The sequence below is a fragment of the Glycine soja genome, chromosome 14 (genome assembly GCF_004193775.1).
Source record: "Glycine soja cultivar W05 chromosome 14, ASM419377v2, whole genome shotgun sequence".
In the NCBI taxonomy this organism is placed as follows: Eukaryota; Viridiplantae; Streptophyta; class Magnoliopsida; order Fabales; family Fabaceae; genus Glycine; species Glycine soja.
The window spans coordinates 24,474,977-24,500,246 of record NC_041015.1 but is presented as its reverse complement, the minus strand read 5'-3'; the positions used below and the strand labels follow the sequence as shown (position 1 = coordinate 24,500,246).

At 41.2% G+C, this 25,270-nt stretch overlaps 1 protein-coding gene across 1 annotated transcript; it reads right to left on the bottom strand.

The window, feature by feature from the left end:
* Positions 1–315: 315 nt before the first annotated feature.
* Positions 316–1,065, bottom strand: LOC114383942. The gene has a single exon (XM_028343638.1). It carries the CDS (start codon positions 1,063–1,065, stop codon positions 316–318), a length of 750 nt encoding a protein of 249 aa, XP_028199439.1.
* Between the last annotated feature and the right edge of the window lie 24,205 nt (positions 1,066–25,270).

The following is a 25,270-nucleotide window of genomic DNA, read 5'->3' as shown; positions in this document are numbered from 1 at the left end:
ATCACGGGTCAATGCGCTTAGCGTAGCAACAACTCGCTTAGCACGGAAAGAAGATTCGCTTAGGGCGACATGTGCACTTAGCGAGTGGACTGCTGAAAAATTTTCTAAGTTATTTTTCTGTCCACAACTTCACAAAAACTTATTAACCCTTTTTTCAATACTAAACATGCTGAATTCAAACAATCACAAGCAATCAAACTTAACTAAATGCAAGAAAAATAGAATTAAAAAGGGCTGGGTTACTTCCCAGTAAGCGCTCGTTTAACGTCATTAGCTTGACGCATAGCTCTTTCATGAATCCGGATCAAACTTGGTTCACTCCATCAGAACCTCTTTTTCATACTCCTTCACCTTTAACCAGACGTTTTGGTCCAACAAATGTTTGTCTTCATCAAACAACTCAAAGCTAATCTTTTGGTCTTCAATACCCATTTCTAGCTTCTTTCCTATGTCTACTACATAACTTGCAGTAGCCATAAATGGACGTCCCAAAATTAAGGGAATATCTGCATCTTCCTCTATGTCCATTACCACAAAGTCAGCAGGAAAGATAAGTTGTTTAACTCTGACCAAAACATCTTCTGTCACTCCATAGGGTCTGGTGATGGAGCGATCTGCTAACTGTAAAGTCATCCTAGTTGACATTATCTCTAACTCTCCAAGCCTCTGGCACATGGAAAGCGACATCAAATTAATACTGGCTCCCAAATCAATAAGAGCCTTGCCAACAAAAACTTTATCTACAAAACAAGGTATAGTAAATCTGCCTAGATCCTTATGTTTTGGTGGAAGGATGCATTGAATTACGACACTGCAGTTTCCCTCCACAACTATGGTGTCACTATGGATGTACTTGTTCTTCCGAGTTAGCATATCTTTTAGAAATTTAGCATAAAGCGACATTTGATGTAGAGCTTCTCCGAAGGGCATGGTACTTTTTAGCTTCTTGAAAATATCTAGAAATCTAGCTAGATGTCTTTCATATTCCTTCCTAGAAGGTACCAAGGGATATGGTACTTCTCTCCCTTCAGCTGGAGATGCTTCTTTCTTCCTTTCTCTAGCCATCTCACTCTTGCTCTTTTTCTTCTCTTCTTTCTTTTTTTCTTTTTTGTTTTTTTTTTCATTTTCTTTTTCTTTCTCTCTTTCTTTTTCTTTTTCTTTCTTCTCCTTCTCACTTATTTCTTTTTCACTCACAATTATTGGTATCTCCTTCTACTGATAATCTTTTGCTTCTACTTCTTCCTTAGTCTCACTCAAAGGTTCCACCACTGGGTCAATTGCTGGTTCAGACACCAGCTGTTGTTTTTCTTCACCTATCCTCTTCTCACTTTCATTCATGCTCACCATTTTGCTTCTAGTCATCACAACCTTGCACTCATCCTTTGGATTCTTCTGTGTTGGCTCCAAAGCTGCTTGACGGTCGGTCTACTAGTTGTTTTGCCAATTGTCCCACCTGGACTTCTAGATTCTTGATGGTTGACTCTGTGCTATTTTGATTGGACATGGATACTTGCATGAATTGAGCAATAGTCTCTTCCAGCTTTGTCGTTCTATCATAGAGACTAGGCCCTTGTTGCTATGGCCTATTAAATGACCCACCTTGATCTTTATTGAACTGATTGCCAGGGTGAGTTCTCCATTGTCCCTGTTGCTGATTATATTGCTAGCCATGTTGAAATCCAGAATACCCACCTGCGTTAAAGTTTGATCTTGGCTGGTTCCCCATATAGTTCACTTCATGTGTTGTCTCTTCTGTGGAAATGCAACAACCGGAATCATGTGCTCCACCACATATAACACAACCTGCAACCTGTAAAACAAAAGAGGGTGAAGATTGTCCAGAATGTAATTGAGTTGGCAACTTACTCAATGTTTCTGTTAATGCTTCAAGTTGCTTGGATAGCAACTTGTTTTGTGCCAACAATGCATCCTGTGATGTGAGCTCCAACAGGCTTCTTTTGGTTGGGATATGTGCTCTATCATGCAAGATTGCATGGTCACTAGCAGCCATATTCTCAATCAATTCAATGGCTTCTTTAGGGCTCTTCAATTTTATTTTCCCCCCTGCAAAAGCATCTAAAAGCTGCTTGGATTGCGACCTTAACCAATCAGTGAAAATATTGAGCTGGATTGGTTCTGAAAATCCATGAGCAGGCGTCTTTCTTAGTAACCCATGAAATCTTTCCAAAGCCTCACTCAAGGACTCTTTTGGAAATTGATGAAAGGATGAGATGGAAGTTTTTCCTTCAGTCATCTTGGACTCTGGGAAGTACTTCTTCAAGAATTTTTCAACCACTTCCTCCCATGTCTTAAGACCGTTACCTTTAAATGAATGGAGCCATCTTTTCGCCTCTCTAGACAAAGAAAATGAAAACAAGCTCAATCTAACAACATCCTCAGGTACACCAGCCAGTCTGATAGTGTTGCAAATCTCAATATAAGTGGCTAGATGTGCACACGGGTCTTCATTGGGCAGACCATGAAACAAGTTGTTTTGAATCAACTGAATTAATGAGTGTGGATATGTTATATTTTGTGCTTGAACCTCCGGGCACGCATTGCTAGTAAAGAAATATGGCACACTTGAACTAGAGTAATCTTCAAGGGTAACTCTTCTTGGCTCATTAGCCATGATATTGGCTTCAAATAATACCGTGTGAGATTCTCCTTGTTTTGGAAAACTAGAAGATGCCTTAGAAGATAGAGGTTCTTCCTGAATTGCTGCAACCTCAATGTCCTACAAAAACTTCCTATTCCTTTTTGCATTCCTTTTCCCACAAGTTGGGTTAATTTCCAAATCTAAGGGAATCAAAACACCTGCAGAAGACCTTCTTTGCATGCAAACCAAGCAAAACAATAGTTAACCAATTCCAAAGAACAATGAATTCTTAACTAAACAAATATTAACAAAAATAGAAGTTAATGAATCATAGAATAATGAATTAATGCCGTCAAACTAAACTAACTTTCCAAATAGAAAACATTCCCCGACAACGGCGCCAAAATACTTGTTCGCTCTCCTGGATACTACTTGTTTGTGTGGATGTGAAATCTACCGGCAAGTGGATCAGGTTGTCAAGTAAATAATTAAAATGGTGTGAATCGAGTATTGAACTCAGGGAACTAGTTTATTTGGTAAAGGTTTGTTCAATAAGTAGGCATTTCAAACAGAAATCATGATTTTGAATGAAAGTAAAAGTATGTTCTATTCTAATTACTAGACAATAAACGAGAGCAAGTAAGTGTGAAAACAAATATCTAAAGGCGTTGGGTCCTCCTACTGAGTAAGTTGATGCAATTAAAGGTGTTTCTCTAATTAAAGATGTTCCTGTGTTCTATGTTGAAGGCTCAAGTACTAAACACCGATGTCTCGTGAGTTTAGCCTAATTCTAATTAAACTTTGTTCGCAAATGTCTCTTGTTGAGCTTAGGTTAATTGAACAACATTATAATCATAGCATAATAAAAACTAAATTACCGCAGTCCGTGTCCAGACATATGGTAACTGTCATACCCTAATTTCGTCCGGGGACCTTTGCTTGATGATATGCGACCTTTCTTTGGTCCTTGTGAGGTGCTTGGCACCCATCATTAGGCAATTTGTGAAATTCCGGGACATGCCGAAAAACAAAAGAAAATATTGATGCACAATCCGTAAGGTTCCGTGATACATCAGAAATCAAATGGAAGCATCGTTGCATAAATAAGTGAGGTTCCGTAACATTCCGTAAGTCAAAAAGGGGATGATTATGTAATCCACAAGGTTCCGTAACATTACGGAAAGAAAACAAGTATCGTTACGAAATTTGTAAGTTTCCGTAACTTTACGAAAAAAGAATCACCAAAAAAGGGCAAGGGAGGGTGTACTTAGTAAAAATGGGGGTGCAAATAGCACCCAGGCCCACTTGGGCCCTCCAGAAGATTCCTCCAGAAGGCTCTTGCTTCTGGAGGAAGCAACCTGGCTCGCCTGGGCGAGCTGGGCGGCAACCACCTCCCCTATTTTGCTATAAATAGGGGAGGAAGTGAAGAAGAAAAGGGTTCAGCCCCTTAGGCACTTCTCTCTCTTTCGAATTTGCTTGGAAAAATTGTTTCCGTGAAGAAAATCTAAGCCGAGGCGCTTCCGAAATGTTTCCGTAACGTTTTCCGTGAAGAATTTCGCAAAAAGTTTCAACCGTTCTTCGACGTTCTTCGTTCGTTCTTCATTGTTCTTCGATCTTCAACGGGTAAGTACCTCGAACCAAGCTTTTCGATTCATTCTATGTACCCATGGTGGTCCACATTGTGTTTTGTGTATTTCTATTCCCATTTCATTTACTTTCCGTACCCCCTTTTGACGTGCTTAAGCCATTTTACTTAAGTCATTTCTCGCTTAACTTATAAATAAAATAAAATTTCACCGAACGTTTGAATTGTATTATCCGTTCACTTCGGTTAAAATAAATTCCGACCGTTCGGTCGTGCCGTAACCACGTTGGAAATAAAAAAAGAGATAAAAAAATATAATAATAAAAAAAAACATCTTTTAGTAAAATAAAGCGGAAAATCAACCGGACATTTTCTCTTTGGGATTTCTCATTCTTAACCGAATTGACTAATAACTAAAGTGAAACTAAGGCTAAAATCAACTCGCCTAGTCAAGCTCGTCCACAAAAATAGGTTTTGGAAGTTTGTCATTTCAATTTCTCACCAAGTAAAATGGATCATTTTCAAGGTCCAACGCCTTAAAATGATCACCTCTTAAGTAAAAAAAAGAGTCGCTTGATAAGCAAGAACTACGTAGGTCTGATTTCCTCATCGCAATTGAGGATATGTAGGAGCAAAAGCCCCGCTTTTGTCGACCACCCCAAGAGATCGTTAATGGTCCAATGCCTTAACGTTTCTCTCCTTTCAAAAAACTAGAGATCGTTAATGGCCCAACGCCTTAACGTTTCTCTCCTTTCAAAATCAAAAGACCGTTTAATGGTCCAACACCTTAAATGACCTTTTGTTCAATAAAAACATATTTTACAAAAAAGACAAAAACAACTTAACCAAACACTTTGTTCCGAAAGAATTACGTAGGTCTGATTTCCTCATCGCAAATTGAGGAATACGTAGGAGCAAAGGGAAACACCCTTGTCGACCACAAAAAAGGAAAAAATATAAAAAGGGTATAAAGGATATAAAGACATAAAAAGGGAACATAAAAATCAAAGTCATGTTTGCACATTCGATTAAAGGTTGCCGTCCCTTGTGACGGACGTGTGGGGTGCTAATACCTTCCCCGTGCGTAAATACAACTCCCAAACCTTTCACTTAAAAGTTCGTAGATCGCGTCTTTTCTGGTTTTTCCGACGTTTTCCTTTCGTGGAACACGCATCCCGCGAGTCACGCGTCGCCCTCCCGCCGAAGGGTAGGTTGCGACAGTTGGCGACTCCACTGGGGATTGTTTTTAGAGAGTTAGGCCATTTAATCTTGTGCAATGTTTTACCGTGACTTACCCCTTTTGATTGGTTTCCCTTCATTATGTTCTTGTGTATATAAACTCTTTGTTGCTTTTAGTGCGTTTTAAAATGTATGCATGAAGTAAATATTTATTCATTTGATGCACACAAACACTAACACTATTTGCACACACGGTGAGTTGTAAAAGGGCCCTATACCCGGGTTCATGGGAACATAAGGAGTGGAGGTGAATCCGTGATCATGCTAGGTCTTTGACTTGCTTGATTACAGTGAACCCTCATCTAGAGCTTTTCTCTTTGAAAACTTATTGTTGCTAGTAGTCCCTACTGCTGCAATATGTTCTTCGAAGAGGATAATACCTCTAGAAACCATCAAGAGAGATATGACTACCTTGGGGGGTTACCGCTAAATGCCTAGTTAGTTCTCTCCCTTATAGGTCCCTTAAATAGGGGCACGGAGCAAACACGCTGCGTGCAATTTTTCACACTGCCATGCATAAGTATCATATACCCTTTTGCTTATGTTCAGTGAATATTGTCATACTATGTACATTCCCGCATTGCGTCTTTTGCATACGCATCGCATATGGGTTCTGTCTTGATCCCCTCTGTAAACAAATCAATGGAAGGTCCGGGTCACCGTTTTAAATACATACGTTGGGGCACTTTGCTACCCCTAGACGTTGTGTCTAAAAAGGAGACAATGTCCCGGGCCCCCACATTCTTAAATTACAGCTGTGTCATATGCATTCTTTCATGCATTCATCCATTCCACCCATGATAGATGTCGGAGTTTTGATTCGCACTAGATTTTATTTCACTTTAGTAAAACATGGGATCAAGTCAAAAGCCTTCGCTTAAAAAGAGGTTCTATCAAGTCAAAATCAAGAGCTTAGAGGTCACTAGTTTACGAGAGTTGGGACAATTAATGGATCAACTTCAACAGCAAGCCTTCCGCAAAGCCTATGGTAAGATTTGGGACCTAGCTAGGGTAGAAGTCTCCATGGAACCGATTGCATCCCTTTCCCAGTATTATGACCAGCCCCTAAGGTGCTTCACATTCGAGGACTTCCAGCTAGTGCCGACTGTGAAAGAGTTTGAAGAAATCCTGGGATGCCCACTGGGAGGAAGGAAGCCATATCTTTTCTCTAGGTTCTATCCTTCCACGACAAGAGTTGCCAAGGTAGTGAAAATCTCAGCACAAGAGTTGGATCGGGTAAAGCAAAACAGGGATAGGGTAGTCGGAGTACCAAGGAAGTGTTTGGAGGAAAGGGCAAAGGCCTTGGAAAATCAAAGCAAATGGGCTTTCTTCTATTGACATCTTGGCGCTTTTGATCTTTGGAGTTGTCCTCTTTCCGAACGTGGATGGGTTGGTGGACCTAGCAGCGATCGACGCTTTTCTCGCCTATCATAACCACAAAGAAAGCCCGGTTGTTGCTATGCTATCCGATCTATACGACACCTTTGACCGAAGATGTGAAAAGAACAATACAAGGATTGTTTGTTGTACTCCAACTCTTTATGTATTGTTAGTCTTGCACCTTTTTCGCCAAGAAGTGAGGCATGCTTGCCCATTAGAAAGCCACCGTTCATGCACAGAGAAAGGAAGGGTGAATTGGGATCAACTCTTAGCAAGCAAAGAAGGAGCATCTGTGAATTGGGATTCTATCTTCATGCGAAGGATGTCCAAATGTTCCCTTGATGGGAACAAAGGGTTGTATTAATTATAATCCCGTCCTCGCCATAAGACCACTTGGCTACCCCATGAGAGGAGTGCCATCAGACAAAAGCATCACGCCTTTCATCGCACGGGGTTTCAGTGACCACAACGCGAGGGTACTCCAAGGAGTTCGCAAGGCATGGGATGCGACGTGAAGAAAGGACAGAGAGCTTAGGGGAAGCAGTAATGGGATCATCGGCGGCTATCATAAGTGGCTGAGAGTCCGAACACAAGGATTGGATTGGCTCCCAAAATCTAAAGACTGTGAGAGACAATGAGGTTAAAGCTTCGGAAGAAAGTGATGAGGTACAAGCCTTAAAGGCAAAGCTTGAAAGAGCCCGTCCATGGCCATCAAAGTCTGAAGAGAATATGATGAACTAAGGGACGTCAATATGGCCACCGATGAAGCCTTGGAATGAGGAACCAAGAAGGCCCGAAAGGAAGAACACGACCAAAACAAGTTTTGAGGGGCTTTATAGGGCAGCAATGGTGAGCTCAAACTCCGAAGAGGTGAAAGGAATCATCACGGGTCAAAGGCATGATCTTGAAGGACGAGCTAAAGGCTTGCCTTTGGTCGAAAAGAAATTTGTCCCAACAGTTAAGCGAGACTGAAGGGAATATGTGGGCCATCATCGATAAGTGCAAAGAGAAGCTAAATCTAGCAGCGACTCACGAGCAATGGCTAGAGGATGAGTACGGCAAGATATCAGCAGAAAGGGAAGCAAGGGAAAGGGTAATTGATTCATTGCACCAAGAGGCAACAATGTGGACGGACCAATTTGCTCTTACTTTGAACAGGAGTCAAGAACTTCCCCGATTGCTAGCCAAGGCCAAAGCAATGGCGGACACCTACTCCGCCCTCGAGGAGATCCACGGACTTCTCAGCTATTGTCAGCATATGATTGACTTAATGGACCATATGATTAGAAACCGCTAGGAAGTTCGTATTGTCGCTCAGATCTTGACTAGTTATAACTTTTTGAATAAAATGAGTTTATCCCACGTTTTTACTCCAAAAATCAGTGCGAATCAAGTCACTCCCGCATTTTATCTCTAGCATGCATTGTATGTTGGTCTCGTCCTTTGTCACGGGAAGCCGGAAGGTCCATATCACCTTCTTAATTGTACACATGGGGCACTGCGCCCCCAAAATGCGCAAGTAAGAAGAGATAATTTTCCGGGCTCTCGTGTCCATAAAATGCGTTCATATCATGCATCGCATAAGCATCTCTTCATAACATCATAATGAACATATCGTTCCTGCATTTGTCCGTTATCATATTCCAGCCTCACATTTTGCATGAGTCATGGCATCATCATGCATATGCGTTCAACAAACTTTTTGATCTGCAAAATTGCATACCATTTGTTTTCATGTTTGCTCATCCTTGTGTTTTCCTCTACAAAACAAAAACAAAAAAGGGGATGCGTGAAACTTCACACTACATCCTTAGTTGCATGTGTTAGGCACCATGAGCCAACCATGTTGGGATCATAAACCCATTTCTAAAAAAAAAAAAAACACACAACAACAAAACAAAATAATTGAACATGGTACCTAATGCATGGTTAACTAGGAAATGGTGTTTCTTCGGGCATCTCAATTTCATAATTACATTTTCCATGCATAGCTTAAAGTATGCCCGAGTCATTCATCCCTATGAGAGGTTGTTGAAGTATTGGCGATCAGAATTGCCATTCCTTGGATTATAGGGTTGAACCAAGCTCATGCTTTTACAAAAAGGTTCATCAAGTCAAGTTGAAATATGGAAGTAACCGTCTTGCAAAATTGGGGCAAAAGATGAATCGAGTCACATCACTGCTTCGTCTACTGCCAAACATATTTAGGATTGTTGATGTCCTTGTTACTTCCAGTTTCACCTTGACAAAGATGTCATGGACCATGTTGAAAATCTAAATTGATTCAACCCCATGTCCTGCGTAAAAATTCGCAATACTTCAACTATGCATCATTCGCATACATCCATACTTTTCATTGGTTGCATTGCTCATTACATTCTTTCCTTGAAAAAAAAAAAGAGAACTTAATCATTGTTATAAAAAAGAAAAAAAAAACACATGCTTTGCGGTGCCCTCACCGAACTTGTGCTAGAGCTAGAGTAATGGGTGAAGTAGAGGAGATACAAGAGAAGATGAAGGCCGACATGGAGGCCATTAAAGAGAAAATGGCCACAATGATGGAGGCCATGATGAGCATGAAGAAGATAATGGAAGCCAATGCGGTTGCAATTGCCGCTACCAGCGTTGTTGCTAAGGTGAACCCGACGTCCCCCATCCGGCATCAACCAAATGAATCATCCAACCTCAGATATGGTAGGCAAAGATTTGGGAAGTACGGACGACCCCATGATGTGCAAATTCAAAATGAGCACGCCTTCCTATCATATGGCTTGCCTCCCAACTATACACCACCCAATGTGGCATACACTCTCAATGAAAATCTCAATAACTCCACTCCGATACTCATTGAGAACCAATAATCTCAATCTAATCAGGCACATATCTCTCAAACCATGGGGGAGACACATGAAATTCCCCACCACAATCTAGCTGACTTCGAGCCTTGGCTCGGATATGCCACTGAAGGGCAAGCAGTTGGTGGTATACCCTTTGAAAACACTTTGGAGGGCCCTCAGTTTCGCCCACAACAACAACCATTGCATTTTGCGGTGGGAAGAGCCCCTCCTGCTATGGCCGAAAAGGGAAAGGCGGATCATCTAAAGGAAAGGCTCAGGGCCATTGAAAGAGGTAAAGATTATGCCTTAGCTAACCTAGAAGAGTTGTTCCTAGTACCCAATATCATCACTCCTCCCAAGTTCAAGGTGCTGGACTTTGACAAGTACAAGGGGACTACTTGCCCCAAGAACCATCCGAAGATGTATTGTCGGAAGATAAGGGCATACGCAAAGATGAGGAATTGCTAATACATTTCTTCCAAGAAAATCTTATTGGGGTAGCTGTTACCTGGTACACCAACCTGGAACCTTCTCGAGTCCACTCTTGGAATGACCTAATGTTTGCCTTTGTTAGGCAGTATCAGTACAATTTGGATATGGTTCCGGATAGGATGCAACAACAGAACATGTGCAAAAAGGGGGCACAAATCTTTCAAAAGAATACGCCCAAAGATGGAGAGACTTGGCAGCTCAAGTAGCGCCCCCAATAAATAGAGAAAGAGATTGTCGCAATGATAGTAGACACGTGACCGGTGGTTCTACTATGAAAAAATGGTGGGTTACACACCTTCAAGTTTTACAGATTTGGTCTTCGCCAGCAAAAAGATCGAAGTGGGTCTGAAAAGAGGCAAATTTAATCATCCTGCTTGGACGAATGAGAAAACTGGGGCAAATAAAGAGGGTGAGGATGAGGGAGAAACCCATGCTGTGACTGCCATTCCTGTACGGCCAAGTTTCCCACCAACCCAACAATGTCTTTACTCAGCCAATAACAAACCTTCTCCTTACCCACCGCCCCGTTATCCACAAAGTCTATCTACCGCACTTCCAATGACGAAGACCACCTTTAGCACAAACCAAAAAAACACCAACAAAAAGGAATTTTGCAGCAAAAAGCCTGTAGGGTTCACCCCAAATTCCGTTGTCATATGCTAAACTTGATCCCATATCCAATCGATAATTCAATGGTAGCCATAAACCCAACCAAGGTTCCTTAACCTCCATTTTTCTGAGGATACGACTTGAACACAACGTGTGCTTATCATGGAGGAGCCCCGGGGCATTCCATTGAGCATTGTATGACCCCGAAGCATAAAGTGTGAAGTCTAATTGATACGGGCTGGCTGAAATTTGAGGAAAATCGCTTGTTGAATCCTAACATTGACAAGCAACACCATACATGGGGCAATTTTGGAAGCTGTTGTTATGACTCATCAGGATTTTCAAGTTTATGCCATAAACCACAGTTACAATGCTAAATGATATGGATAAAATGGACATCCTCTCACGAACACATCTTTGCTTATTCAACTTCCACCGGAATGTGAGTGTAAGCCATTGGTCTGTTTGCTCAAGCAACCTGTGCTCCTGAGTGTTGACTTCCAAGACTGTTCAATCAGAGATTACTCATCTTGCATGTTGGTGGGGGTGCCGTAAAACAACGAGCAAAGTTCAAAACAAATAAGTTTCAAAATAAAAAATAAAAAGGCATTTGATTGACTGTGTTTTCAAGTAAAAATATAGACGTTCATGTGACCTCATTTTGTCTTTTTAGAGAGAAGTGAGTTATCAAGAATAGGATGTTGGACAAATGGCCTCAGTTACCTTAAGAAAAAGGGGGGTTGAATTAAGATGCAAAGACTATTCCCCAATTGAACTATCACTCTTTCTTTTTGGATAAACAATGCACCCTTAACATGAATTGCTCTAAAGACAATTCAAAATAAACTTCTTTAAAGCAAAAGATAAATAGCAATAAATAAAAGAAGTTTAAAGGAAGAGAGGAATGCAAGCTTGATTTATACTGGTTCGGCCACTTCCCGTGCCTACGTCCAGTCCTGAAGCAACCCACTTGAGATTTTCCACTCTCTTTGTAAAACTCCTTTTACAAAGTCTGAACCACACAGGCACAACCCTTCCCTTGTGTTCAAGAATCCTCTACAACAAGAGACCCACGGTCTCTTAATCCCCTTTCAGAAATAAGAAGGAGAGAAGAAGAGATCTCTCTTAAAAAGGATAGATTGTACAATGAAGATCAATCAAAATTCTTTATTGAATATGCAAGTGGTTGACCAAGGAATCTTTTTGAGAGGATAAGACATTTCAGTTCAGAAAAACTCTTGATCTTTCGAGAGGATAAAACTGTTTGGGCAATGAAAACTCTCTTTAAAACATTTGAATGGCCGTTCATAAAATATTTGAATAGATATGACTCTTGGAAATTATTTTCCGAAAATCCCCTCTGGTAATCGACTACAAGACTTATGTAATCGATTACAGGTTTTAAAAATTTGAATTAAAACATTTTCAACTGCTGGTAATCGATTACCAGAGAGCAAATCTCAAATTGAAATGATAGAATTCTTTGGTCAAACCTTTTGTTTGTTTCAATTTGGAAACTTCTTCCTAAAGATTCTAAGAGATCAAACTTGATCATATATCTTGATTTCTTGGATTCTTGTCTTGAATAAAACTTAGAAGCACTTGATCCTTTAGCATCATCAAGACATCAAAACATCTTGCTTCTACATAGGAGTCATTTGACTTAAATCCACCAACTGAAAAATCCTTCAATTATTTCTCGTCCTTGGAAAATTCTTTTTGCAAGAATCAACTGCTTCTTTCATTCTTCCTCACTACGAGGCTATGAAAACAAGACAACGATTGGTACCTCAAAGCCTTACACTGGGGCAATGAGGGGCATCGTGCATGAGCCTCAAGTGAACCTAGGGGCAGATTAGAAGTTCTCACCCAATAGGTTCCCTCCTACGAGGCTATGAAAGCAAGACAACGATTGGTACCTCAAAGCCTTACACTGGGGCAATGAGGGGCATCGTGCATGAGCCTCAAGTGAACATAGGGGCCGATCAAAAGTTCTCACCCGTCGATGTTTTTAAACAAGAAAAAATGGGGGAGACAAGCCCTGGAATTTCAATAGATTGATTAAACATCAAACGACTCCATTCCCGTCACTCCAAAACGGTCAAGTGACTAAATCAAACAGAACATACACTCTGAGGGAGTTTCCGGAGAGATTTTCAAAAAAGATAGGATGAGGTTTGCATGAATTATCACCTCTTTCAAAAGGACAGTCAATCTGTGTTTTCCAAAAAATTAAATCAAAATCAAAATCACAAAATAGGGAAAGAATGTCATGAACATTGTACAACTTTCCATTACATTGCATTGTTTCATATGAAGTCCGCATTTACCAAATTTCACGACAAAGGTTGCATGCATCTGCATCCCTAAAAATCATGTTAACTGCATAGATTTCCTACATCTAATGTCCAAATCTTGTGGATTTGGGATGACCGGCCCTCTCGATGAGTCGATCTCTTGCTTTCTCATAAGGGTGGACCCTTGGGTACTTGTACCTATCACCTCCAGAGGACTACATGTCCTCGCCTTGAGAGGGCTACACGCCCTCACCTTGGGTACCAGTTACCCTCACCGTTGAGAGGACTACACGTCCTCGCCTTGAGAGGACTACACGTCCTCACCATCAGAGGGCTGCACGCCCTCACCTCCAGAGGACTACATGTCCTCGCCTTGAGAGGGCTACACGCCCTCACCTTGGGTACTAGTTACCCTCACCGTTGAGAGGACTACACGTCCTCGCCTTGAGAGGACTACACGTCCTCAACATCAGAGGGCTGCACGCCCTCACCTCCAGAGGACTACATGTCCTCGCCTTGAGAGGGCTACACACCCTCACCTTGGGTACTAGTTACCCTCACTGTTCAGAGGACTACACGTCCTCACCTTCTGAGGACAACACGTCCTCACCTTCAGAGGACTACACGTCCTCACCTTCAGAGGACTACACGTCCTCATGTTCATAGGGCCGCATGTCCTCGCCTTCAGAGGACTACACGTCCTCACCTTCAGAGGACTACACGTCCTTAAATTCAGAGGACTACACGTCCTCACCTTCAGAGGACTACATGTCCTCACTTTCAGAGGGCCGCACACCCTCGCCTTTAGAGGACTACACATCCTCACCTTTAGAGGACTACACGTCCTCACATTCAAAGGGCCGCACACCCTTGCCTTTAAAGGACCACACATCCTCACCTTCAGAGGGCTACACGCCCTCACCTTTAGAGGACCACACATCCTCACCTTCAGAGGGCTACACGCCCTCACCATCAGAGGGTTGCATGCCCTCACCATGAGAGGACTACACGTCCTCGCCAACAGAGGGCTGCATGCCCTCACCTTGAGAAGACTACACGTCCTCGCCAACAGAGGGCTGCACGCCCTCACCTTGAGAGGACTACACGTCCTCGCCAACAGAGGGCTGCACGCCCTCACCTCCAGAGGACTACACCTCCTGGCCTTGAGAGGGTTGCACGCCCTCACCTTTAGAGGGCTACGTGTCCTCATTTTCAGTGTGCTCCACATCCACACCTTAAGAGAATTTAAGGTCCTCTGCCCTTATATGCTTAACCGAGACATGCACTCCCGGTTAAGGGGCCAGTAGTTTCCTTTTAACGGTTCCTGGGCCACCCCCTGATATTGGAGGAGGGCCAACTGTGCGAGCACAACCAGAGAGGGAGGCTATCACACTGCTACTATACATACTGGGGCAAGATTTCACCCGTGCCGCTGCAAAGAGACGAGTGCGGATCATGCGCACCAACATGACCACTCTTACATAGATATAGATGACATTGCTACTTAGCAATATTCTGCCCAGCGACCGCAATGCCAATCTCCCCCTGCAAAAGTATCAGTTGGTCTATGTCGTCCCGACATGGGTAAGTATGCATATGGTTCAACTGATTTCTGATACCATCTATTGTTTGCAGGGATCGCACCCACAAGACACCCAGTGGACCCGGAAAAGTCCAACAGGGCCCTGGGGTTTCCAGCAGAGCCTCTATCAGTCCTACAGGGTGCCCGTACCCCCCCCCCCCCCCGGCAAGGTCACGTCATCATAGGTAAGTATGCACATCGCTCAACTGATTTCTGATTTCATCTATTGTTTGCAGGGATTGCGCCTGCAAGACACCCAGTGGACCCGAAGAAGTCCAACAGGGTCTTGGAGTTTTCAAGCTCTAATTACGGGTCTCTGTCAGTTCTACGGAGTACCTGTCACCTCCAGCAAGGGCATCAGGCCCCCTACTAATCAAGCTTTCATCAAGAAGTACTGCGCCCCCAGACGGGCGCAGGGCGAGACACCACAGTAGCATTGGGATGGCCGGTAGCGGGCAATAGACGCACCATCACCACCTCTAAAGTTCACCTCAGCTCATCCATAAAAAGGATAGAGTGTTGCCTACGACACATGGCCGACCAATAGACGACCAAGTCCAAAGCCAAAGGTAAGCAAAGTACTAGGTCCATGACCGACAAATCATTAGGCGTCCAGCTAAAGACGTTAAAGAAGCGCTACTAGGAGGCAACCTAGTACCTTTTGAATCTATGCTTGTTATTTGATCACTTTTTATAGTAGGACGCACCTAGTTGCTCATGATCCTAAGAATTTAAATAAAACAAGTGCAAGCTCGAAAGGTAGTCATACCTCACAAAAAATATATGTATGTTTAGGTAGTGAAAATACCTTAGATATGCATGTATGTAAACAAAAAAACACTTCACAAAATATATATATGTATGTTTAGGTAGAAAGATACCTTAGATATGCATGTATGTAAAAAAAAAATACTTCACAAAATATATATGTATGTTTAGGTAGAAAGATACCTTGGATATGCATGTATACAACAAAAATACCTTACAAAACATATATATGTATGTTTAGGTAGCAAGATACCTTGGATATGCATGTATATAGCAAAAATACCTCACAAAAATATACACATGTTTAGGTAGCAAAATACCTCATGGAAAAAAAAAGGAAAAAAAAACAAAAACAAACAAGAAAAAGAAATAAACAAATAAAAAAAAGAAAGGAAAAAGAGATGGAAAAAGAAAAATAAGTTGTCTAGCTCAAAAACCAACATGCTTTTGAAAAGAGATGACTTCCAACTTTTCTTTGAAAAAAAAAATTCACTGATCATAACTAGTTTTTTGGAAAAAATGTGTACACCTGAAGGGTGAATGCTATGAAATTTCCCCGGACGCCCGAAATGGACTCGGATGAATGCACAAATTGATAAAAGAACATATTTTGGAAACATTGGGTTGATTTAAAATAGAGGAAATGAATCCTGAGCCCTAGCATCACATGACCATAAAAATTTGACACTTGAGTGTCCACATAGGTGCATGCATGACCAGTTTTGCATAAAATTTCCAAATCATCATTTTTGCATTTGTGTCATGGAAATAATGTGGGGCATCCCTTTTATCCTTGAGCCAAACCAAACCCCGACATGTATCATGTCTAGCCATTCTACAAACCTTGAGCCAAAATCCTGACTCACCATGAACCTTAACCCAGGGTGAGAATATCAATCCTTACTCTCGAAAACAAAAAAAGAAGGAACGGAAATTTCCAATCAAAGAAAGAAAAAAAGAGAAGAAAGGAAATTCCCAATCAAAGAGTGGGAGAAAGCAAAAAGAAAAGAGAGGAAATTCCCAATCAAAGAGTGGGAGAAAGCAAAAAAGAAAAGAAAGAAAACTCCCAACCAAAGAATGGGAGAAAGTAAAAAAGAAGAAAGCTCCTGGTCAAAGAAACCAGAAGAAATGTACAGAGAGGTCTTTGGACCAGACAATATCTGAACAATACAGAATTGTCACCAAATGAACAAAAGAAAAAGAAGGGAAACCATGACCTAAAAGTGGTCTTCTCCCTTTGATTACCAACCAAAATCCTGTGCGCTAGCGACTTTTTCGCCCCGCACTAAACAAAAACAGAAAAGGAAAAAGCCAACAAAAAATCAAAAGCCAAAAAACACACAAAAGCCGAAAAACCCATCAAGAGAACCCATTCCCAAGGGAAGTCCTATTGATCCATGATCACGCATGTAATTTTTGATTTGATAGGAAATAATTTGCAGTCAAGTCAGGACATATCTATGGTTCGGAATTAGGATAAAACACTTACCTGTGCGAGATTGATACACTTTGAGTGGATTTCTTCTATTTTTGTCGAACCCAGTGTTTCCTCTAAATGGTCATTTAGAAACGAAATGCTAACATCCGGAATCTCATTTATGGTTATGGGGGATTTCATCAGCAGACTCTCCTTCCCTGGTAGACGCATTGTTTGTCACTCAAAAAAGCATATGCTGCTCTAAATCAATTCGAATATTTGTCTCTTTGCTAAAGCATGTTTGCATTTTAGTGGAGAAAACACCGAGACTTTTTCAAGTCTCACAAGTTATCCAGAACTACGTAGGTCTGAGTTCCTCATTGGAGGATACGTAGGAGCAAGAGCCTCGCTTTTGTCGACCACACCACCTTTTGTTGCCATGACCCAAGAGCTGGTAACCCGCGGAGACACCTTACAGTTATCCGCACCTCGTCATTCAGTGACCCCAAGTGTGATTGATGAGCAAAGGCCAGTGTGGTCATTTGCACCCTTTCCGGAGATGTCAACATCTTCCGGTGGAGACTTTTTCAAGTCTCACAAGTTATCTAGAACTACGTAGGTCTGAGTTCCTCATTGGAGGATACGTAGGAGCAAGAGCCTCGCTTTTGTCGACCACACCACCTTTTGTTGCCATGACCCAAGAGCTGGTAACCCGCGGAGACACCTTACAGTTATCTGCACCCTTTCGTTATCCAGAGGCGGCGGGCCCGATGACACGCAGAGACAAAATTTGGTCATTCTGCACCCTTGTGTCATCCAGAGGCGGCGGGCCCGATGACACGCGGAGATACCTTATGGTTATCCGCACCCTTGTGTCATCCAGAGGCGGCGGGCCCGATGACACGCAGAGACAAAATTTGGTCATTCTGCACCCTTGTGTCATCTAGAGGCGACGGGCCCGATGACACGCGGAGATACCTTACGGTTATCCGCACCCTTGTGTCATCCAGAGGCGGCGGGCCCGATGACACACGGAGATACCTTATGGTTATCCGCACCCTTTTGTCATCCAGAGGCGGCGGGCCCGATGACACGCAGAGACAAAATTTGGTCATTCTGCACCCTTGTGTCATCCAGAGGCGGCGGGCCCGATGACACGCAGAGACAAAATTTGGTCATTCCGCACCCTTGTGTCATCCAGAGGCGGTGGGCCCGATGACACACGGATATACCTTACGGTTATCTGCACCCTTGTGTCATCCAGAGGCGGCGGGCCCGATGACACGCGGAGATACCTTACGGTTATCCGCACCCTTGTATCATCCAGAGGCGGCGGGCCCGATGACACGCGGAGATACCTTATGGTTATCTGCACCCTTGTGTCATCCAGAGGCGGCGGGCCCGATGACACGCGGAGATACCTTACGGTTATCCGCACCCTTTTGCCATCCAGAGGCGGCGAGCCCGATGACACGCAGAGACAAAATTTGGTCATTCCGCACCCTTGTGTCATCCAGAGGCGGCTGGCCCGATGACACACGGAGATACCTTACGGTTATCTGCACCCTTGTGTCATCCAGAGGCGGCGGGCCCGATGACACGCGGAGATACCTTACGGTTATCCGCACCCTTGTGTCATCCAGAGGCGGCGGGCCCGATGACACGCGGAGATACCTTACGGTTATCCGCACCCTTTTGTCATCCAGAGGCGGCGGGCCCGATGACACGCAGAGACAAAATTTGGTCATTCTGCACCCTTGTGTCATCCAGAGGCGGCGGGCCCGATGACACGCGGAGATACCTTACGGTTATCCGCACCCTTTTGTCATCCAGAGGCGGCGGGCCCGATGACACGCAGAGACAAAATTTTGTCATTTTGCACCCTTGTGTCATCCAGAGGCGGCGGGCCCGATGACACGCGGAGACACCTTACGGTTATCCGCACCCTTTTGTCATCCAGAGGCGGCGGACCCGATGGCAAGCAGCGGCCAATGTGGTCATTCTGCACCGTTCGTCAATCGCGGCCGATAAGCCCGTTGACACGCGGAGATTTACATCATCTTCCGCACTTACAAGATCTGTCATACTGACTTTTGAGTCATGCTGACGGGCGGAAATACCCGAGTGGTTATCCGTATAAACATTCTTTTGCTATCTGTAAGACAGAACGCTTGATAGCATGCAGAGACTGACATAGTCTTCTGCACCTTTTGTTCCTCCGGGAACAACAAGTCATTTGCATGCGGAAATTTTATGGTCACCCGCGACTCTCGTCAACCGAGAGGAACGAAATTAGTGTCATACCCTAATTTCGTCCGGGGACCTTTGCTTGATGACATGCGACTTTTCTTTGGTCCTTGTGAGGTGCTTGGCACCCATCATTAGGCAATTTGTGAAATTCCGGGAACAACAAGTCATTTGCATGCGGAAATTTCATGGTCACCCGCGACTCTCGTCAACCGAGAGGAACGAAATTAGTGTCATACCCTAATTTCGTCCGGGGACCTTTGCTTGATGACATGCGACTTTTCTTTGGTCCTTGTGAGGTGCTTGGCACCCATCATTAGGCGATTTGTGAAATTCCGGGAACAACAAGTCATTTGCATGTGGAGATTTTATGGTCACCCGCGACTCTCGTCAAATCGAGAGGAACGAAATTAGTGTCTTATCTTTACTTTCCTTTTATCTCCAATAAAAGACAAGTAAAGAGGGGCAACTGTCATACCCTAATTTCGTCCGGGGACCTTTGCTTGATGATATGCGACCTTTCTTTGGTCCTTGTGAGGTGCTTGGCACCCATCATTAGGCAATTTGTGAAATTCCGGGACATGCCGAAAAACAAAAGAAAATATTGATGCACAATCCGTAAGGTTCCGTGACACACTGGAAATCAAATGGAAGCATCGTTGCATAAATAAGTGAGGTTCCGTAACATTCCGTAAGTCAAAAAAAGGATGATTATGTAATCCACAAGGTTCCGTAACATTACGGAAAGAAAACAAGTATCGTTACGAAATTCGTAAGTTTCCGTAACTTTACGAAAAAAGAATCACCAAAAAAGGGCAAGGGAGGGTGTACTTAGTAAAAATGCGGGTGCAAATAGCACCCAGGCCCACTTGGGCCCTCCAGAAGGCTGTTGCTTCTGGAGGAAGCAACCTGGCTCGCCTGGGCGAGCTGGGCGGCAACCACCTCCCCTATTTTGCTATAAATAGGGGAGGAAGTGAAGAAGAAAAGGGTTCAGCCCCTTAGGCACTTCTCTCTCTTTCGAATTTGCTTGGAAAAATTGTTTCCGTGAAAAAAATCTAAGCCGAGGCGCTTCCGAAACATTTCCGTAACGTTTTCCGTGAAGAATTTCGCAAAAAGTTTCAACCGTTCTTCGACGTTCTTCTCTTCATCGTTCTTCGATCTTCAACGGGTAAGTACCTCGAACCAAGCTTTTCGATTCATTCTATGTACCCATGGTGGTCCACATTGTGTTTTGTGTATTTCTATTCCCATTTCATTTACTTTCCGTACCCCCTTTTGACGTGCTTAAGCCATTTTACTTAAGTCATTTCTCGCTTAACTTAAAAATAAAATAAATTTCCACCGAACGTTTGAATTGTATTATCCGTTAACTTCGGTTAAAATAAATTCCGACCATTCGGTCGTGCCGTAACCACGTTGGAAATCAAAAAAAGAGATAAAAAAATATAATAATAAAAAAAACATTTTTTAGTAAAATAAAGTGGAAAATCAACCGGACATTTTCTCTTTGGGATTTCTCATTCTTAACCGAATTGACTAATAACTAAAGTGAAACTAAGGCTAAAATCAACTCGGCTAGTCAAGCTCGTCCACAAAAATAGGTTTTGGAAGTTTGTCATTTCAATTTCTCACCAAGTAAAATGGATCATTTTCAAGGTCCAACGCCTTAAAATGATCACCTCTTAAGTAAAAAAAAGAGTCGCTTGATAAGCAAGAACTACGTAGGTCTGATTTCCTCATCGCAATTGAGGATACGTAGGAGCAAAAGCCCCGCTTTTGTCGACCACCCCAAGAGATCGTTAATGGTCCAATGCCTTAACGTTTCTCTCCTTTCAAAAACAAGAGATCGTTAATGGTCCAACGCCTTAACGTTTCTCTCCTTTCAAAATCAAAAGACCGTTTAATGGTCCAACACCTTAAATGACCTTTTGTTCAATAAAAACATATTTTACAAAAAAGACAAAAACAACTTAACCAAACACTTTGTTCCGAAAGAACTACGTAGGTCTGATTTCCTCCTCGCAAATTGAGGAATACGTAGGAGCAAAGGGAAACACCCTTGTCGACCACAAAAAAGGAAAAAATATAAAAAGGGTATAAAGGATATAAAGACATAAAAAGGGAACATAAAAATCAAAGTCATGTTTGCACATTCGATTAAAGGCTGCCGTCCCTTGTGACGGACGTGTGGGGTGCTAATACCTTCCCCGTGCGTAAATACAACTCCCAAACCTTTCACTTAAAAGTTCGTAGATCGCGTCTTTTCCGGTTTTTCCGACGTTTTCCTCAAATAAACGTTGGTGGCGACTCCGCGCGTATTCCTTTCGTGGAACACGCATCCCGCGAGTCACGCGTCGCCCTCCCGCCGAAGGGTAGGTTGCAACAGTAACCTAATCCTGCTCTATCAAGTTCTAAGGAAACAATACATCTTTCAATGATAGAGTTCCCTAACAGCACACACAAATGGGTGATTAGGCCACAAGCATGCAATAATAAAGCACAGATAGAAGCCATGAAAATATAAAACATCCTTAATTAGATAGTGAATGAATTTACATCAAATAGTTAGCAAGAATCCCCAACTAAGGATTTAGCCTTCCATAGCAAGGAAGCTCCTTTTACAATGAAGAAGAGGAATCAAGAAAAATTGTTTGCTTACAAAGGAGTGGAGATGTCTCCTCCACCTCTAAGGACCTCGCAATCACTCAAAAAACTCACAAATCTCCCTTAATGGTGAAAACGTGGCTCCTTGCTCTGTTCTGTGCGTCTCTTTTCGTCTATTATGGCTCTCTTCATAGTCTATTCAGACCTCCCTCCTTCTATGCAAATCATGCTTAAAAAAGGCTTTCTGACCTCGACGTCGTGCTTAGCGCCACTTTTGCGCTTAGCGCGAGTAAGTGAATTTTGGCTTAGCGCCAATCTCATGCTAAGCCTGGAAGACGACAAACAACTCGCTAAGCAGGCTTAAGATGCACTGAGCACGTGATGACATAGCAAATTCCTTTCCAAATTTCTTGTACTCGCTATGCGTGCGAATGTCTCGCTTAGTGGATGATACTGGATAAGCGCATTGAACTCGCATAGAGAGACATTAACTTTGGAACTTCTTCAAAATAGCTCCTTTTTGCCTGAATTTGAAGAAAATTTGACATTAATTCCATGCACAAGGCTTCTACTGAGCAGGACTAAGAACAAAGCAAAATTTATTTACAATCCTACAAAAAGAAACCATAAATTGGGGAAAATATATACCTTTTTGAAAGTTTTCTACACAAAAGTTAGTCGTATAAGATGACTAACACATATGTCATTTATAATTTATCTGTCATATTTTTGCCATGATTGAACTTCTGGGGAGTTTAAATGCATTACATTCATTCATCTTACCCTCTTAAAACTCTTATAAACATCAAAATTTATATTATGTCCTTATCAAAAAGGGGGAGACTATTAGGTCTGGATGATTACTCGTCTCATCTACCTTGAATTTTGATGAATAACAGAAATTATAAATTATTGATTTCTAATGAGTTTTTGACAACTGGACAAGTTCATATTTTAAAGGACTTAACAATACATTGTATTGTCTAATAAGGATTGCTATGTTAACTATATATCCACCATCCAACACAATATAATCAAAAGGCGTCCACTCTCTATGACAATTAGTGTTATATGGTTATTCCACTCGTCTAGTCAGTAAGTAAATCACACATCTTTTGGATTGATCATCATTAGGCAAAAAGTTTGTGATAACCGTAAAAGGGAAGTCCACGTATTTTATTCAATACAAATTCATTTTACCTCTCTTTATTTTGAAATGTTTAACATTTGAATTTATGGAAAATACAGAATAGAAGTAAATAGAAGGTACTCATAGAATATTCTCTAAAGGTCCATTTCGCTAAGGATAAAGAGCATATGGTGTTGTTTGTACTGTCGTGTAATTCCTCGCCAATCAGAGCACACCACATAGCCATATCTTTCGTTGTGAGACAACGGTCCTTTTACGGAATCAACATTGATCCCATAACGGATCCCTTAGTGGAGTCTAGAAAAGGCATTCTCTACCCAAAAAGTGTAGTGAGACATACTGACGAAAAGGCAAGAACTTAATTGAAGTGAAACTCTATTGAAATTACTAGACGACTATTACAAAGTTTTAATTTGTTTATTCTTTGCTAAGAAAATTCATTTTGTAATTGATTTATCCGCTCTTTAAGTGTTATTGAATACTTGTATTCATTCAAACTATTGTTTGTGAAAGTCAGGAGTGACCTAGTGTTAAACAATACCTGGGTTTCTTAAATTCAAGGGGAGTCTAAGAAAGTGCAAGAAGTGGTATTAAGAATAATTATAAAGCTAGAAATGACAGGTTGGAATATTTATTTTCTAATAAAGTTTTGATTAGTAAAATCCTTTAATATTGAGTAAATTAAATGAGAACTAAATGTGACTCAAGTTTAGTGAACGAGTCTCAACCTGATGTTTCTACTTCTCTTATTTGTTGTTTATTGAGCATTATATTAATACTCTTTGTCACTTCTTTAATACCAAATGATTATTTGAATTTTTTTTAAAAAAATACTCTTTGTTATTAAATCTCTGGACGATCATACTTGTCTTTATTAAAATCTTTTTTTCTCTTTAGTGGACGACCTATCTTTATAGAATAAACTAAAAAAATTGAGACATGAGGCGCTTTAGAATGCCATTTTTTAACTAGTTAACTTAATAGCGTTGCTATATAGAAACGTTAAATTATTTATAAAAAAAATATTTGGCAAAATTCAAGGGTGTTATGCAGTTATATATAACTTTCGTATATGTACAAATTCGTAACAAGAAGCATATTCCTTATCTTAAACTCAGGCATATTTTGTAACAATTATAATTATATCATCTCTTAGTTATTCCAAATTCAAATACACAATAGTCCACCGTTATTATTCTACTTAATTTAAAATTATATAATTATCTTATTTTAATATAAGAATATGCTAACATAGACACAATTGTTTTTTATAATATATACATTAGTAGATTAACTATAATTAATCTTAAAATACATCCGGATGCAACTTATTAACATACTTCTTCTAAAAAATGTGAGTGTACATTAGCTAATGCCTACTGGGTTTGCTAACATAAATTCACTAGGTGTACGTTAAAAAATTGTAACTAAAATTGTTCTAAAAATACACCAGGTGCAAGTTGCTAACATACTCTTACTAAAAAAAACAAACAGATCTACGTTAACAAATCCCTTTAAAATAACCTTAATTATCTTAATTAAAACATATACATGTATTGATAATAATTGTTGGATATCCTACATTATCTAAAGATATGGTCAAATTAGTGTATATAAGAGAAGGACAAATCACCTTACAAGTTGATTTTGTAGAGTTGAGTTAAACTCATAATCTAGTTTCTAACGTAGGAGGAGGCATAGGATAAGCCCAAGGTGCAATTGGGAAATATGACAATTGAGGAGTGAAACCTTTAACTCTTTTATCCTATATCTATATAAGTGGGAGACAATCATCCCTTTATTAGCTAGTTTTTAAGGTTGAGTTAGGTTCAAACCCACATTTTAAGATGATATCAAAGTTTATCCTAGCAATCTATTGTTAGGCCTATTGTGCCACCCTCTACCGGACATCTATCACACTACCCATAAACTTCCAATCCTGCAAACTTCACGCACGAGATATCCTATCTTTGACATGAGAGGTTGTGTTCGAGATCACATTGTCTAGAGATATAGTCAAATTAGTGTATATAAGTGTGGGACATCTTTCATCTTACAAGCTGATTTTATAAGATTGATTTAAGGCTTAAATATATTTTTAATCTTTCAAATTTCGGTAAGTATTTTTTAGTTCTCAAAAAAAATTATTTTTATTAGTCCCTCAAATTTTCGAAAAGTTACTTTTAGTCCCTCTTTGTTCATTGAGTTTACGATTTCACAATTTGTTACGATTTTTATCCACCAAAATTTATTTATTTTCAGTTCAATCTTATAAAAAGTTATTCCTTACGATTTTAAATAGTTTATACCTGATAAGCTTGTAAGATAATTGTTACAATTTTTAACCACAAACAGTTTATACCTGATAAGATTGTAAGATAATTGTTCAGGAAAATATAGTGTTCTTATATAGGTTAAATCCCCAAGTAATATAACTGGTTGCATATCAAGTGAAAAACAGTAA